At 37.3% G+C, this 18,804-nt stretch overlaps 1 protein-coding gene across 1 annotated transcript in view; it reads right to left on the bottom strand.

Moving 5' to 3' along the window:
• The window catches only part of LOC140228686 (WD repeat and FYVE domain-containing protein 3-like), a 94,411-nt gene extending 75,865 nt beyond the window's left edge, over window positions 1–18,546 (bottom strand). Inside the window, exons 1-5 of the mRNA XM_072308950.1 lie at window positions 18,148–18,546; window positions 13,369–13,492; window positions 6,707–7,053; window positions 5,296–5,488; window positions 2,989–3,175 (exon numbers count right to left, since the gene is read on the bottom strand). Of these exons, the coding sequence (XP_072165051.1) occupies window positions 2,989–3,175; window positions 5,296–5,488; window positions 6,707–7,053; window positions 13,369–13,492; window positions 18,148–18,330 (1,034 nt within the window). The 5' untranslated portion in view covers window positions 18,331–18,546. The remainder of the gene's footprint in view (window positions 1–2,988; window positions 3,176–5,295; window positions 5,489–6,706; window positions 7,054–13,368; window positions 13,493–18,147) is intronic.
• Between the last annotated feature and the right edge of the window lie 258 nt (window positions 18,547–18,804).

Raw genomic sequence — 18,804 nt, 5'->3', positions numbered from 1 at the left:
CAAACCACAGCACACTTCCTATTGCTCATAATGTTTGGAATCAAATCTTTCAGAAGCAACCACAGAGTTTCACCTATTATAGATACCGGATATTAATAACGTTATGAAGTGGCAGCAGAAAAACAAAAACAAAACAAAACAAGCTTCCTCTAAATTGCTGGGGGGGGGGGGATCTACATAATGATCAAATTGGTATTTCTTGACAATTGTACATGTAGTAATTCTAAAGACTACAATGATACATGTAATGTTTTGATTGTATCATATGAATATGAATATATAAAATATAATATATATATATATAAATATATATAAATATATAATATATAAATATTCTTGTGTCTTGTATCTTTGCTCTATTGAATACAACAAAGGGAAATCAAATGGATGAAGAGATTCCTTTTCATGCTGTGTACTAAACTACAAATGAATGAAAGATACATTCACTAAATATGCTTGGGTCTAACACCCCAATAAGATATGTGTATCATACGATATAAATCACGCACATTCAAATCTTAATTAGAAATGAAGAAAGGAATAATTACGTGTCATTTGCACTGATTTCATAAAGCATAATCAATGTGTGGAGGAAAAATTTACGTAACTTTCGAAGACAAGTCTGTGTGATTTACAGTGTACATACCTATACCAGATACACAGACTCAAAATCTCAAGAATTGTAGGAAAAAAAGGACTGTTGTTTTTCATCTACCCAGGCTACGGAACCATGCTTCTCAACCAGTGAGTCATGGCCCACGAACCTCTTGTAGGCAGGCCAAAATGTCATACCAAAGTGAAAAGATTCGCATCTGATCTAACTGGGCCTCAAAAACTTTATACAAGCTAAAGAGGCTAATGGTGAGAAGTGCAGCTTTATAGAGTACAATGTATCTATCTGGCTAGTTCCTGCAGCACCTCTTACAACTGAACCAAAAGAATTAAATCTTTCCAGAAATTAAGAAACTTTTTGGTCAGTTTCTTCAAAATTTTTGCAGATTACATGGATTACTTTTTTATTTGTCAGTTTCTTAAAAATCTTTGTAGATTACACAGATAGGCAAACTGTCACCTTAACTGTGACCATTCACCTAAGTACAAATGCAGATCCTGCAGATCCTTAAATTCCAATCAAATGTCTTCCATGAATCCAGAAAGGGAAAACATACATGTGTGAAGGAAAAGTCTGTGGAACTACACAATCCAGACATGCACACACCCCCTCAAGTTCCTAGAATTTTGGAGATGACACTATTGGGTAGATTAGAATGGCAAATTAAACCTTAAACTTCCTATGTATCTGTACCTGCTTTCTGGTTTGTTGTTGAGTTTACTCAAAACACTCCACTAATCTACAGAATGGGGTCAGGTCGAATACTACAGGGATGCTTTAAAGGGGGGGGGGGGAAGGAGTCTACAATGAAAACCTGGGAGAGGAAATGTAACCAATTTTCCGAGACAAAACAAAAATGCAGGTAATTACTTTCATATATATATATATATATATATATACATATATACTGCAAACATATTTTCGCAAGCATTATATCTCCTCTCATGCATTAAGACTTTTTTGACGACAGTTTCCCCAGCGGTTGAATTTGCAATTGAGAACCACATGTACAGAATGAGATAGAGGTATCAGTCTTGTCCGAGAGAAAAATTAGCGATTTCCGACCCCGGGGAAAATATATAATACATTGTGTTGAGGAAGGCAATATCTTTACAAGTTGATGATACTGGAAATATGAATTGACTTGTGAAACTTGCAAAAATAAAAACACAGCGAAATGTATTGTGTGTATTATACAGTACACAAATGAAAAGTACATTGACGCCATTCCCTCTTATTTACCATTTGACCACAAATAATCACACGCTGATCATCTTACTTGATCCATGGATTAATTTTCAGAGTTATTCAATCTGGATTTCTACTAAACCTGTTCAATTAAATTTGTATTTCTTTTTCACAAGAATCACTGACATTTTGATTGTCACACAGCTTTTAATAGACACTTCATAAAATCTTTTACAGCAAGTATTCAGAAATGTTCCTTATCAACCACAAATGCTATTTATAGAGCTTATAACATAAATAATGACATCTACTGACGCATTAGTTCACCAACAGGCAGAAACACCTTGAAAATAAGTATCAATGAACAGAAATGACATAATCTTTTATATCCTTGTTTATTGAATCACAGTGACTTTCAGTATGACCTTTCACAGTGTCGTAACTCAGTGCATTTTTCTTTCTTACATCGCAGCAATTTTTTTTTTTCTTTGTAATTGTCCAACTGGCAACACAGCCAGCCAATGTTACTTTACATGCGCAGAAGCACATGAAGAGCTTAGGTCTTGTCATTTGTGCACGAATGAATAAAATAAATGATTTAAAAATGAACGAATCCGTGAATGAATGAATAGATAGATGGATGGACAGATAAAGTTTACAGGTTCAGAATGAAGAGTTTCATAGCTACATGTAGTGTCCATCTAAATGAATGAATAATCTAATGATTGTGCATGTGAATGTATGAATGAATAGATAGACTGATAGGACAGACAGAAGAGTTGGAGCATGAATGAATGAAAAGTGAATGAATTAAGGTTAATGAATGAACAAATGAATACTCTGATAAAGAAGGTATGAACAAATGAATGAATGAATAAATGAAGGAATGGATGAATGAATGAATATAAACACGAATGAATGAACAAATGAATGAATGGATGAAGGAATGAATGAATGGAAGAATGAATGAATGAATGAATGAATGAATGAATGAATGAATGAATGAATGAATAGATGAATGAATGAATGAATAGATGAATAAATGAATGAATGAATAGATGAATGAATGAATGAATGAATGAATGAATGAATGAATAGATGAATGAATGAATGAATGAATGAATGAATAAATTAATATATACATGAACACATGAATGTATGGAAACACAAATGAATGGACCACTAACCGGAGCACAAAGTCCGTGAGGAACATGTAGCCCTGGCAGGTCCTGAAGTCGTCGAGCAGGACGTGGGACTTGTCGCTGGAATCCTTGAGGAAGCAGAAGACCGTGAAGCACATCTCGACGATCTCCAGTGGGGACAGGTCCTGGTTGCACTGCATGTTGTCCACACATAGTCCCAGACAATTTTTGTCTATCGCAGGGGGAGAGAAGATACCAGGGTGTAGTCTTACGATCGCTTTTAAAGGGGAATTCCAGAAAACTTAAAACTTTATAGTATGATACCAAAGAGTAGAATTCTATATGCACAACAGTGAAAATTTGATCAAAATTGGACAAAAAATGAGGAAGTTATGAAATCATGAAGTTTTGCTACTAAATTTTCACAAAAGAGAGATGTTTTGCAAAAATCAGCACAATTTTACAATTTCATAATAAACTGCACTAATCTTTATCCTGCTCTGATTACATTTTCACTATAGAGCTTTATATACAATTCTACTCTTTCTTTTCAGATTAACTTTTAACTGGTCCAGAATTTCCTTTTAAGTGTCATGACAGCAAAAGTGTACCCATCAGAAAAATGCACATGATGTCCACAGCACACGTCAATCTCTGAAAATTCATCAATGTTTTTCTGCTGTTAGCAAAACATTTCTACTATTGACATCACCAAGTCTATCAGGTTTGAGATGCATGTTCTCATTATTTTCTTAGTAAAAAGACAAGCATATATTTCAAGGAATATCCCATTTCAACCAGAGTCACACACCATCATAGTTGCTATCATTGTACAATTATTAAATCATTTTCATACATGATAAAGAGAAACTGAAGGTGAATAAGTCAATAGATAGTCAATATTGAAGCACTGTACCCTACCATTCAAGATGAACTATTTAGATATGGACTCACAAATGAAACTTTTGCCTATACTGAACTGACTGAAAGCAGAAATGTACTTGGGGCTTGGCTTGATGAGGAATTTTTGCACATCTCTATTTGACAATGAGCATGTTTTCAAATAAGAAAATGCATAGATGTTACGTGCGATGCTTTTTTTTTCCGGGGGGGGGGGGGGGGGGGGGAGGTGGGAGATGTCCATCAGAGAGCTAAACCTGAACTTATTTGATTTTTTTTTTTTTTTTTTTTTGCAAACAGTCTTGTGAAAAAAGTTTGTGCTTGTATCCATCCATGAACACACAAAAAGGCTGAGGGTTTGTTTGTCTTTATTATCTCGACTGAAACAGGATAATCTGTGCTTGTTCAGCAAATACAAAAATATCCTCTGGAGCACAATGAAGGGAAGCTAATCTACATCACTGTTTTATGGCAACAAAGAGTTGATCCTGTTTCTGAAGCAGCACCATGATCTGCAATGTTTGGAGACATTCAATATAATAGACTGGCAAAACAATTTCTATGTTCGGTTCATTTCAGGTCATGCTAGGAACAAGATGGGATTCAAATGTCAAACTTTCTCCAACTTTCTGAAACCGTACATGACCTTTTTTTTTTTTTTTTTACTGAAGTTGGACACCTTTAAATGGTGACAAGAGTGGGGGATTATATCTTGATGTCTATAACAACACCTATCACAAACGCTTTCTATGTTGCTTCAAACCAGAACCGTAGCACCTACTATATAAGCTGTTATTTTTGCAAGGGTTTAATTTTTGCAAATTTCGCAAATGAGTGTTGGACCGCCAATTTAAGAACACATGAAGATGTTGCCATGTGCTCAGCTAATAGCGCATTTACAATAGCCTCAGTGTCAATTCGCGAAAACAATATCTCGCGAAAATATCTGTGACCTGCTAATCTGCAAAAATATCTGTACGCGAAAATAACAGCTTATACAGTATGTGCAAGTTTGAATTATATTAAACCAATGAGGACAGACTGATTTTGCTACAACACGCATTTCTCATAGATACCAGCCCAAGTATACTCGGGACTCGTCCTTAACAGTAATTGTCCTTAAAAGTAATTGTTGCGAGCATAATGTCATGAAGTATGAACTACAGGATACAAGCACAATACCATTTGACATTTCTAAAAACCTATTAATCACTTGCTCACATGATCAGCAGTTTGGACAAAGCACCACCTTAAGATCCTTTAGAAAGGCCTTATGTTGTCTCAATCTAGTCCGCCTAATATCAACCTTGAGATATTAATTATGGGGGGCTTCACCAGTGAGCCATAACGACAATCTAGGGACATGGAAACAGGCTGGGCTACATTTTCAGGAGCAAAATGTTTTGCCATCGTATGTGGCACACCAGGCCGGTGACTCGCGGTCACACTTACTGTGGATGTATTCGACCACTTCCTGGGTGAGGCCGTGTCGTGAGATGGTGGTGAGCACCTCAGCTGCCCCTTTCCTCCATGGCCCGTTGTGGGGCGGACAGTAGCTGGTGATGGCACTGAACAGCAGGGTCAGGTCATCTTTCTTGGCCAGCTCCTCAGCTGGCTGAGGGTAGTTACATAATCGGGTCAGCAGCTGCAGGATGATTGAAAGGTTAAAAAAAACCCAAAAAAACCAACATGAACAAGCTTCTACACATGACAGGGTCAGAGGACAAACACATACAATACTAAAAACAAAATGTTTTGTATCATATCATATTGCCACAGATTAAAGGGACTGTACAGTTCTGGTTGAGGTGAGGATTTAGCTTTTCATGTTTTGCGAGATATTCAGAAACCACTCTATGAGATGTCAAAGAGCATGCAATTCTAAGGGGTATCAAAAGTTTATTTTATGAAAATCGGTTTTTGAAATGGCTGAGATATCCAACAACACGGTGAAACAAAGAGATCCTAATAAAAGTCATGGCCTGTCGTCTTTTATTATTATCACTTTTTTTGGATATCTCAGCCATTTGAAAACCAATTTTCATCAAATAAACATTGAATCCTTCTTAGAATTACATGCTCTTTCATATTTCATAGGAGGTTTTTCATTTTCTCACATAGGGAATGTTATAAACCTGAATCCTCACCTCAACCAGTACAGTACAATTCCTTTAATATAATATAAAACAAACATTTCCCGTAATGAGGCAGTGGAAATGTAGCTTTCAAGACCATAATCGCACACAAAATGTGCAGTTTCAATGAGGCAAGCTTCACAGAGGAATGATAACCTATGTTGGGGCAATTGTGTTTTGGCCTACGTACAAAGTACATACAGTCTGCCTTTCATTCCGCTCCCAACATTGCTCAAATATTTGTACAGTCACTGAAGAAATATATTTTACGGTAATCAAGATTCCATTCTTCCAAACCAGCTCAACAAACAAAAATGGTATAGATCGATTTCGCTGCTATTGAATATGGCTTTGAATACCATTACAATTATGTGATTTGAAAAATTTTGTAATTCAAGGATAGTCTATACTCTACATAGATGACACTGTGAACTTTGTGTAAGATTTTCTTGGCCCTAGTCGAATTCTGCATTCTCTGAGCACTCTAGTATAAACACCGATTACATTTGTCCTTATGGTACTAAACAGGAAATCTTAAAACACAGAGGTGAAATGAATGAGGGCAGATTACCATGTGCACAAATAAATTTACACAATAACAAATCAAATGAATTGACAGAAAAAATTAATGAACAGATGAATAGAGCACTAGAAAGTGGATGAATGAATAAATGAATGAACAATTCAATGAGTAGATGAATAATTTAATGAATAAATGAATACTTTACCTGAATGGCGGTTCTGTGGAGCAACTCTCTTCTTCTCACTGGAGTCAGATGGTTGAGATCATCTTTTCCCCCACAGCTTCCTCCTCCTCCTCCTCCTCCTCCTCCACCACCATCCCCTCCGACTCCCTCTGTGCCTCCCCCGCTGCTGGTCAGGATCTCGGGCAGGTCGAAGAACAGGTAGAGGCATTTGACCAGGGTGGAGGGCAGCGCCGCCATCGTCATGGTGTTGACGATGCTGCCTCCTCCTGTCGCTAGGAGACTGAGTGTGGTCAGCAGCATCCAGCCGTTGCTGGTCTCCTCCGAGTTCTGCACCTCCAGGTAGCTGGCGATGGCGCAGCTGGCGGCCTCTGGGCAAGGGGCGACAAGGAGGAGAAACCGGTGTTATAATAAAGACACTGCATCTTCTGAGTATTGAGACAAGAACCTCTAAAGCATCTCAGCATGAAAGGAAAAGCTACAGACACACTCAACTACACAACACATAACAGTATTATACTCTGTGGATGATAATGGATGATCATCTTCACAAAATCTTGTATTTCACAAAATCCAAATATTAGCATACATATGAGCTGTTACAGCATTTATAACTACAATTTCATTTAATTTACTTTCATTTATTGTTTCTGCATGGTACAATTCATGAACAAATCACTTTAGAAATAATTTTTTGATCATGGCTAACTTTGCACAAGAGAGATATAGAAATCATTGTGAGAAAAAACAAAGATAATAAACAAAAGGGGAAACAAAAATCAAAGTACCATACAGGAGGACCCCAGTAAGCCGAGTAGGAGTAAAAAGAAAAAAAAAATATTTATATATACAAGTGTATATATATATATATATATATATATATATATATAAAAATGGACAATCCATTACTTACAAGTGTACTTGTAAATGGTCACACTAGTACTAAGGTGTAATGCAAATTCATCATATTTGAGAACTATTACATCAAACAAAACTGGGAACTAAAAAGGAAAATTTAGTGCCTTCAAAAAATAATCAAACTAATAATAAAATGTGCTCACCCCTTGAATGCTCACACAAAGTCATTACACTACATTTCCACACGTGGACATAAAAAGTGTAGTTGAATGCACTGCCAAATTTATTGTGTTTGCTTTCATGGGAACACTCTCAAATCAAACAATATCATCCTGTTGTAAAAGAAAATCATCTCAGCCAAAATATGTTTGCTCATTAATGCAAGTCATCATTTTAATAGAACACTTACAATATTTGATTCTAGTAAAGTTTACATACACGTATGTAGACCAGTGTACACAGTTTTGTTCACTATGAATGCTTGATCCATTAATCTACATTGTGAAACAAATAATAACACACTAAGCATATCACCAAGATAAAACTTGGACAATTTCTCCCAAACCGCGACGCTGTTACCAAAAACACATCAAGGTTCGGCCATTTAGGACAGGAAGGGCATGTGCAACCTGGGAAGTGGCTTTTTTTAGTTCATTTTCCTACTAAATCATCTGATTACTAGATGGAGTCATTGAAAAGTTGTAAAGTCAGAACTTTAAATTTGGCTTTCTCAGCATTAAAAACCCTTTTCCAACTTCTCCCTGGCCGCTGACAGCAAATGAGCACAGTTCAGGCAGTGGTTTTCGTGGTTTGACTCGCGGCAGCAAACGCACTGCCTGTAGGCGCCACTTTGAGCTCAATTCCGACTATTCATCTGTGTGAAATGAAGAGCTGCTAGTGAAAGCATTGCACGACCGTTCACCGCAGTGCACCATTCTTGCATAATGTACGTGAACATAATACCGGAAGCTCCTTGATAACGTGCTCAAATGGCTTTCCCTTCAAGTGCCTAACAATGCGGCATATATGGTAGAAGAAAACAAAAACAAAAACTCAACAACAAAAGGGAACACACACTGGAGGTTCTATAAAAATAGATGCTACTCTTGTCTGGTCAATGACGGAGAAAAACAAAAAGGGATAGGATTCATACATGAAATGTGTTTCTACAGAGATGAGCAAGAAAGCCAGAGAAAAAAAAAAAAAAAAAGGTTCCCCTGGCAATGTTACGTATCTATTCATGGTGCACTCACAAAGGCAGTGATTCATTTAATCATGCAAAGTGTACACCATATCATGTATACACATGCTTTGTTTCCTTTAATTCCCTGATGTACCCCTTTTGTGTTGCAATGAATTAAAATAAACCAAAACAAAACAAAACAAAACAAAACCACAAGTCTCTTTATGCACATCCGTGGCTTTGTCCAAAGGCTGACTTTGCAAATGTCCATCCAACAGTTGGTAATCTGTGACCTCCACACGTATCTAGTAAAATATCTGTCCATGACAGACGATAACAAGAACATTCTTCACCTATAAATATTTGTATGGCCAAGCTTAGACACAGTAGAAAAGAATGCATGAATGACAGTCATCCCTATAGGTTTAACTAATGCTGGCTACACCGCTCTCATAAACATGACATTTGCATTGTCTTGTCATTTGTGATTGATGCAGGTTTAGAAGCGGAGTTTATAAAAGGTGCATCTTTGTCTTTTTCCCATGAAAGAATAAAGCCTGTCTGCCTTATTTTCAATTTTTTTCACACCACTGTACCAACAAACATGGCATAATCAGTATCCAGTATACAAACTGTGCATCACCATGCACTCAGACCTGCTGTTAAGTGTTATACTTGTATGTACCACCCATGTATAGTGTATGATGCATTGTACAGACTGCTATAAAGTTTCAGTCAGGGATGTTATGTACAAATACGGATGTAGACCCTATGGCTAACAATGCACCCATTTGCAGTGAAAATTGCACACCCTGTCTTTTCCATTTTAGGAGAGCCAAGTAGAGCACAACATACGGCATGTTAAACTGAGAGAGAGAGGGAGAGAGAGAGAACATGACTACATCTCCACACGCATCAGCCTACGCACTATGGATGCGGCACTGTCTGCCGGTGAAGCTGGGACGGAGGAAGACTGCAGAGTAATTCTATAACCACCGACGGAGGTATTGATCTCCCGCGACCCCCGACCTTTTGCGACGCTTTTTGGCCGGACCTACGCCACGAGATGCGTGCATTACCGACTACGTCTGACAATGCGCACTACTGTATGCGCAGCAATGATGTGACAGATTGAGACTTCAGCGCAGACAAGTCACAGTGCTAATTAGACAATGTTGCAAAGTGCACTCGGCCGAAATTGGACCCCTAAATGTGGTTTGGGCCAGGTGATTATCGCCTGCATTAGACGGAGCAGGTGTCGTTAGCCGGCACAAGGTGATCGGAATCAGCGGAGAGGGGGGAGTGATTTCGCAGGGACAGGGAAAATTAATGAAGATGAACATGAGTGAAGTTGTATCCGTCTCTCTTGGAAAGCAGAGAGGATGAAGAGACAGCTTACGCTGTTTGACTCAATGTGAAACCCAGGGGCGCAATCAAGCTTTTTCAAACCAGTCTTGCAGGGGATTGGCTAAACTTTCAGTGTAACATGTACTGCAATAGTAGCATGCATACAATTTACTTCAATAGTCCCACAATCTGATGCATTCCTCACATTGCATGGTAGACATGCCCCATTGTAGATGCACAGCATACTTGGCAATGATTACACTGCATTTAACTCTGACTGACAAGGGAAATGCTATCTGAAAATCTAATATTGAAGCTCTGATATTTAATGAGCATAATCCCTCTCGAAACAGTCAAGGACTCTGCTATCAAAACAACATCACAGCATGCACGTAAAAGGATCTTTGAATTTTTCACATCTATTCAACACAGTGATAATGCCCAAAAGAAGTCAATACGCCAGCATTTGCTATGTTGCTACGTTGCAATGATTGTAGAATTGGCAAAATATTTCCCCCCCCCCCCCTGAAGATATAAACAAACAAACATATCAATCATGATTTTGGGTAACAACTATTTGTTTCCCAAAATTCCCAACCTGCTGTTTATTATGAAATGCTAGATTTAGAGATATAGCAAAAGCAATTTAAGCAAACAAAACAACAACAGCACACATGTTGTAAGGGACTGTTTCCTCCCTTTTTTCCCCAAAAAATTATTGCATCACAAGGCGAACAGCCAGGCACAGGCAAAGTACATTGTACAGCAAAATACACCATACTATCAGTTCTATTAAGTTGATGTATTGCAATGCATTGTGTATGAGGACAAAATTTGCATAAATCCCTCTTAAACCTGTCATAGCAACATGATACCAAAACGATAACAGCATGCATGTTGTAAGGGACTATTTTCCCTTTTTTTCCCCCACATTATCGCATCACAAGGCAACAGCCAGGCACGGGCAAAAGTACAGTAAATACAACGTACTATCAGCTGGAAGTTGATTTATTGCATTGTATTGTGTATGAGGACAGGATACATTCTGATAATGAAAAAAAAGAGACTTCATGACTCCCCCTCCCCCCCCCCATGATATATAAAAGAAAACAGATAAAATACTTTTCACATGATTTCCAAAACATAAATCTATCGCGATACCAAGAAGGACAAATCTCTTATAAACAAACCCAGCAAAACTAATGTCTCACTCTTTCTTCCCCACATTTTTTCCTTTCCTTCTAATAAAAACAGTAACGGAGGATTGGCGAGTTTCTCTAGGTTCATGAGACAAGGCTCTCTAGAGGTAGGGCACACTAATTAATTGGCCTTTATTGCCTCTGATTCTTCTGGGGGACCGTAAATTTGGCGATGTATCATTGAACCCTCGCCTGGCACATTGCGTCTATGGATGCAGTGCTCCGTACTCCCTCTCCACGCAACATCCGCCCTCGACTCCCATCATCTTCCGCACATTTTCGACTTCCCAGAAGCATTTTTTAAAGTCCCCTTTCAGGATCCAAGTTTAATACACAACAGCACCACGAATCACTGTAGTACCATCTTACACCATTTCAAGAATTACATTGTATATGTACATGAACATGCCACATAAAAGCAAGTTCTTTATTTGTCATCTCTTCAAGATGGAAATACATTGTATGTGATGATATGATATGTGACAAGTAAAAAAAAAAAAAAAAATATGCAACATATTCTAAATCAATCCTAAAGGGTGCATACAGTTCTGGTTGAGGTGAAAATTTAGCTTTTAACTTTTTGCGAGATATCAATTCAGAAACCACTTTATGAGATGTCAAAGAGCATGCAATTCTAAGGGGCATCAAAAGTTTATTTGATGAAAATCGGTTTTGAAATGGCTGAGATATCCAAAAACAAGGTGAAACAAAGAGATCATAATAAAAGGCGTGGCCTGTCGCCTTTTATTATTATCACTTTTTTTTTGGATATCTCAGCCATTTGAAAACCAATTTTCATCAAATAAACATTGAATCCTTCTGAAAATTACATGCTCTTTCATACTTCATAAGAGGTTTCCCATTATCTCACTTAGGAATGTTCAAAACATGAATCCCCACCTCAACCAGTACTGTGCAGTCCCTTTAAAGGAATACTATGTATTGATTCAATGTTTTACCAGTGGTGGATGTGTACTGATACTTTGTACCTATGATACAGTATACTACACTACCAATTTCACATGCAACTCATGATTTAATTCTTTGGAACATATTAAAATCATATCTAAAATTTTACTCCAGTATAGACCTCCAAAAGCATTTCTATTATCATCATCATTATCATCATCATCATCATCATCCACATCATCATCATTAGTAGCAGAAGCACTAGCAGTGGAAGAGTGTGCGAAGTAGTAGTGACATTACACTTGTAATAAATTTTCACTGTTATCATCATCACTACTTATCATGCTCTGTCATCATAGCTACTGTATCAGCAATATTATCACTACAATAATTGACAATAGTGGGGTCATGCATGTATTGGTTATCATAAACATACATACAGAAAACATTTATAATATCATCCAGACATTAAAAAAAAATATATATATTATCAAATATTAACGTAAGGGGCAAGAGAGCAAATGTAGTGGTCAGGGTCTAATACTAAAATTGACCATTGCCAGCAGGAATGCAGACTCAGGCATCCCATCACAAACAAACAAAAGAACATTGTACGTTCAACAGGGACAAGAGGAATTGAGGAAGAGGAGTGAGTTGTTGCTGTTTTTTTATTCCATTTACAATCCATACTATCCTATGCTAAAGTGGTGGCTAATTAATGAAATGTGGACTGAATACAGACTATGACAAGTGGCAAAATGAGCAACAAATGTATAAAATATCCTGGCAAGCTCTTCCGTTGCAGGATTTCTCCACAATGTACCTATAATTCTTTGACAAAGGTTAAAAGTCAAAGGCACTGCCTCCAAATTAAACAGATGAACAAACAAAACAAAACATTACAACCTCGTGCTTGAAGTGCCAAAATCATGAAATGCCATATTATAGCAAGTCTATTTTTTTTTTTTTTTTAATCAAGACCTCCCAACAATTTCACAAGTGATTAAATTTGCGATCGTGGAGTACAATAATGAATGGAGAAATCTTGATGTGCTTGTCACTATTTTTTCAGGTTTAGAATCAATATAAATTTGGGTGTTACTAAATTCACGAATAGGACAAGACTTGTGAAATTTGCACAATTAAAAACTCTGCGAAATATATTCATGGCTTAAATACATTTTAGTTACCTGTGGACTGGTCAGAGGCACGCCGTCTCACTTCAGTAACGAAGAGCCGGGCGATGTGATTCGAAAATTGCAGCACATCCCCAAATTTGTCCATCATCTCTGTCGCAGGACTATTCTCGAACACCTGAGTAGAAAGCAGGATTTAAACGAAAGTCTTTCGGCATTAAAAAGGGTGCTCTGGAGGAGAGGAAGGACAGAGGACGCAAAGGCTGGAGAGAAATAAACACATTGCAGATGGCATGCAAAATTCAGTAAAATTTGAATTTTACTATGTTTTCATCTATTTTATCAATCTTTTTTTTTCCATTCATGTTTTACTATCATCCACTTAATCGCTACACATGTACAACGTAATTATCAAGAGTAACTATGACAGAAAATATCGTAATACAAAGAAAAATAATAGCAATGGAAAGGAAAAATGAATAAAGAATACATACAGACGTAAGCAGCAATTATGCCAAAAGATGATACAACACAAAGCAAATGGCTTGAATAATACCATCAAGGCGGGGGGGGGGGGGGGGTTCCCAAGAAAAGGCCCAAAATCCCCCTACAATTTCAGCATGAACAACCCGATCACAGAGAAGAGAATTCCATTCAGCCCATGACCCTCGGAGGGAGGGAGCTTCCATTGCACATTGAGTAGCATATAAAATATACTAATGTATACAAAACTAAACGGAGGGCACTTTAAAAGTCAGCTTGTATTATGATTTTATGAGCTGGATATCCTATTAATTGATGATGAAGTTTTCCAGACAACAATACAATGGTCAGCGTTTCTCTTCTTCCTATCATGGTCGGTCACTCGGCTGTTTCACTTTCTGTTCTTTTACCTCACAGCATTGCATTAAATTAGATACCATGGGGAATCCACAGGAAGTGAGTCCACTTAAGTTTCACATGGCTACAGTTTATCATTTCAGTAGCATTTATCATCTTTCCCATGTTTGAAACATGTTTCGATACCCACTACTAAAATGTGTTTGCAAAGGCCTTTTGGAATACGTTTCTCAAGTTGTTGCATATCAATTCTGCCGTGAGTCGAGATGAAGATGGAGATCATGAAGTTGGCAATGGTTGGCGGGGGTAGGTCCAAGGAATGAATGTGTTTCTAACCGACTTTGCGTTTCTCATCTCCACAGAAACACGTTTCTGGCTCAAACGCATTTGTAATCAAAATTTTTTCAGCGTTTCAGAAACATATTTCTTACCTCATAATCAAAACAATTTTTGCATTTTGAATTTATCAACTGCCAAAATCTCCCTGAAACTTGTATGGAAACCTTAATTCTATGCCAGAAGTGAGCTGATAAATGCACCCATAAATTCCTTAAGTTCTCTGAAATAAACACTGTTTATACTGTATACATTTCACGCATATCATGTATCATGAATTGAGACTCGTAATATTTACAATTTCACCTGTGGTTGAATTCATGATCGAAAGCCACAGTAACTATCAAAATGAGAAATAAAACACCATAACATATCCCCTTTCAAGAGAAAAGTTCATGACTCCCCTCTCCTTTGAGACAACATACAGCACATTTATGTATGTTATGGGAAGCAATATTTTTGCAAGTGGTTATTTTAAGAGCCATCTCACACAATGTGCAATAAAAAGCACTGCAAAATTATACCCTGCATATCAAATTAATATAAACTTGGCAAAAGATCTAGTTTTAGAGTGACATGTACAAATGTTGGTACAGAGAATTCCACAAAGTACTAGAAGTATTCCAGAGATGAGTATTTTTAGATCTGAAGAGCCTCAGAAGTCACTGTCCAGCATAATTTTGTCAACAACTGTCAAAAGGTTTGAGAGTAAGACATCCTTACCAACTTCTCCCTCCTCTTCCCCACCCACCTCCCACCCCCACCCAGGTTTCATTTATTTTATGGCTGATCAACATAATAATGTTTATTCATTACATGATCCATGACACTGAAAACAACAGATGACAATTAAATCACTCAGAGTTAATTTGTGTTGCACAAAGGCCAGGGCTGCATTGCTGAAACTTCATTTTGCAGTTTCTTTCTCAGCTGCTACTGTCCCCATAAATTGTAAGTTCTTATGCTTTCAAAAAAAAAAATGCATGCATTGACCAACATACAGTACTACATATCCTGTATGCCATTAAATGCAAAAGAATGCAAGGGATTCAGGGACACAAAAGGATTACATGTATGCTGGCAACATTCCATGGCCAAAACAACAACAACAACTAAAGCCCTCATCACAACGATAACGAAGATACGAGCAAGGCCTTTTCACATTATCTTATTTCCAGACACAGGGGAGGAAGATTCATTCCTTTTTTTCAAGTCTTTAACTGAAATGTCATCCCGGTGTATTAAAATGGATATTGTGTGGGTGTGTGGGAGGTGACGCAGCCGTTGACCCATGGAGTCCGGGGGGGGGGGGGGGGGGGGGAGGAATTCTGCTGCAGGAGTATTAATATCATCTTGTCAACATCATATAATTAGCCTATGTAAATTCTACTGCATATCTTTATGTATCGTAAATAGATTTAGATATTAAAGAACTGGTTGAATTCATCAATATGTGCACATCCTTTACAAAGAAAGTCGTAAACATTTGCCAATTTCAGAGAGAGAAAACGGAACTCTGAATTTCTATCAAAGATAAGTGTGGAATTAAGAACCAGATGTGAATTTAGCGACTGAGAGGGTTTTGAAAATGCTGCAAATCAAAGAAACAATCTACCCTGATCACTTCAATAAAACTAAATGAATTAATAAATAAATAAATAAACACATAAATAAGAAATCAATCAATCCATCTATAAATGTGATCAACACAGGGCCTCAAATGAAATGAAAAGTTTGGGGGTGGAGATGCTCCTGCTGTGCTCTAGATCCGCCCTGTACTGAAAAACCATCACGTCCCATGAAGGCGCAAATGGTCTTTCCAGGGCACAGCATGACATTTGCAGGAAAATATTAGTGCTTTCATCAACATGGTTTTAAAAAGGCACGACACCTAATTTGCTAAATGTGACAAACAGAGAAGATGGTTTGTGAACAGAAGTCTAATAAACAAATATAATATCATGCACTAGGAGCTTCTAGTTTGAAATTATGCATTAAACTGCTGAGGTGACACATACAAACGTACAGCACTATTTTCTGTCACTGAGGAATCCATACTTTTACTAGTAGAAGCTTGAAATAGCACAAGCTATATATGATTTACATCCTAAAACATATCTTCTAAATAGAATTGCTAATATTTTATCACTTACAAAAATGTTCCTCTACCTTTATTGTTTATTTACCTTGCAGCACAGACAATCATACATTGTACACTGTGCATGCAGTGGATGTGAATATAGTTTATGAGGCCAATACCGATAGCACTTTTTACACACGCCCATTGATGACCACACCATGAATATAACACCACAGTTATCTTGTCTTCAACACAGCAGTATTATGTTTGGTCACATGATGCTATTTAGACCAATCAGCAAACAGGATTTCATCAAAGAAGGATATAACTATTTCATAGCTCAATTTGATTTCTTGCATTTCTTGTCATTACAACACAAGAATCCAAATATTGTGCTTATTATGTACAAACACAAAGTTGGCACATGATAAGTGCTCTTTATCTGAAATCAATTGAAAAAGAATACTTTTGATAAATGAAATCTTTCTGATGGGAAATTTATAGACACTTTATTTCTTCCTTTTTTTTTTTTTTTTTTTTGCTTAAAATTCTTGCAGTATACTATTACATGTAGCAAAACTTTGATGCAATATTCAATTGCCATACAATCTCATCTGTTATCTTTAGTAGAAATTCTGAGAGATTCCAACACACAGCCATTCCTTTGAAAGCACACATGGCAATAAATAGAATGACAAGGTATAGGATTACATTTTCACAATTTATGGTCAGAGACATAATGAATGCTCATAAAAAGTAATAAAACTATATGATTGTGATACAATACAGGTCTCCAACACAGAAAAGATTAAATTACATGAATGGCTGAGTATGAGGAGGTTTTGATGGGTATCATTGAAAGTGAATGGCGGGAAAGATATTTGCCTAAAGATGCTGTACAGGTACACATGCAGGTATAGTTCTTCGGTTGACCTGGATTCAGTCTTGCAATGTATTGTATCTCAAAGAATTCATGTTTCAGGAATGACCTTCCATGCATGGGAGAGACTCACTGATTTCCTTTAAAAATTTTACTCTATTTTTTTTTTTTCAGATCTTCATCTGCACAAGTGTTCGTATCTTATTGGGAGTGGCTACAAATTATCATCTTCACAAAATTTTAAATCAATTTCTATTTCTTTTACACGTGGGGTTTTCTATTGTATGGGATACCTTGGTATTGCATGTTTTTTTGGATCTTTTTTAATACTGCAGGTTCAAATTTCTTTACAAGTTCAACTCATCCCTACCTCCAAATGAAAAGCCTTAAACTGAAGAAGAATCACAACTCTAAATTTGTCCTTGCAAGACACTGAAAATCTCTACTTCCAGTCATACAATTGTAACTGTGCCATTGCTGGTTTATGGTCGGTTTTGCAGTTACATTGTACAGAAACTAATTCTACTAAACAAGGTTTAAAGTTCCTTACTTTCTTCAAAACAATTCAGGGGGGAAAAAAAAAATATAAGCAAGATTAGCTACCCACGACAAATATTCTAAAGAAGAATGAAACTTCGCTGGAACAAATTTCTAACCTGACATTCAGGTGAGGAACATTTTTAGCGTTTTATCGTACCTTGCAAAATAGCGGAAGCATCATGTACAACTTGTCCTCCTGCTCCTTCTGTGAGAGGGGCTGGGCGGTGCAGCACAGCTCCACGTAGAGTTTACGGAGGTGCATCAGTCCCAGGGCGCTGTCCTGGGTGTTCGGGGAGGGCGGAGATCGCAGGCTCCGCCCCCCTGTCATGAACCTCCACATGGCGGCTGCGTCGTCGTCGTGCGGTGTGACCTTCCGTTTAACGTCCCACGCACCTGCACACTACTCCATCTGAGAGGCATACACAGAGATGTAAAGTGTGAGGAGAGGATATAAATAGTAGACTATCAAGTTTACTGTGTTCATGTACAATCACAGCATTTATAGCTCCAATAATACTCTTTCTGCATTATACGTGGATTATATATCAAACTTGTGTTTTGCTGCAATCAGTTGAGAAAGATATAATGCTGTCCTTTCTCCCTGAAAGACACTCTCATCAATGATTTCCTTCAACAGCCCATCTCACTCTCTTCTCTCTCACTTTCTTTCAATCTCTCTTTCTCTGTCCCTTTCACTTATAAAATGCTTTGATTAATAATAAGAACTGAATGTGCATCACTGTATAAAAAGCAATCTATGCAGTAATGCAGTCTTTACCATATAAGAGAACGCAGTAGACTACTAATAGATTAA

This window comes from Diadema setosum, chromosome 5 (assembly GCF_964275005.1).
Source record: "Diadema setosum chromosome 5, eeDiaSeto1, whole genome shotgun sequence".
NCBI lineage: Eukaryota > Metazoa > Echinodermata > Echinoidea > Diadematoida > Diadematidae > Diadema > Diadema setosum.
This window is presented reverse-complemented; position numbering and strand designations above follow the sequence as displayed.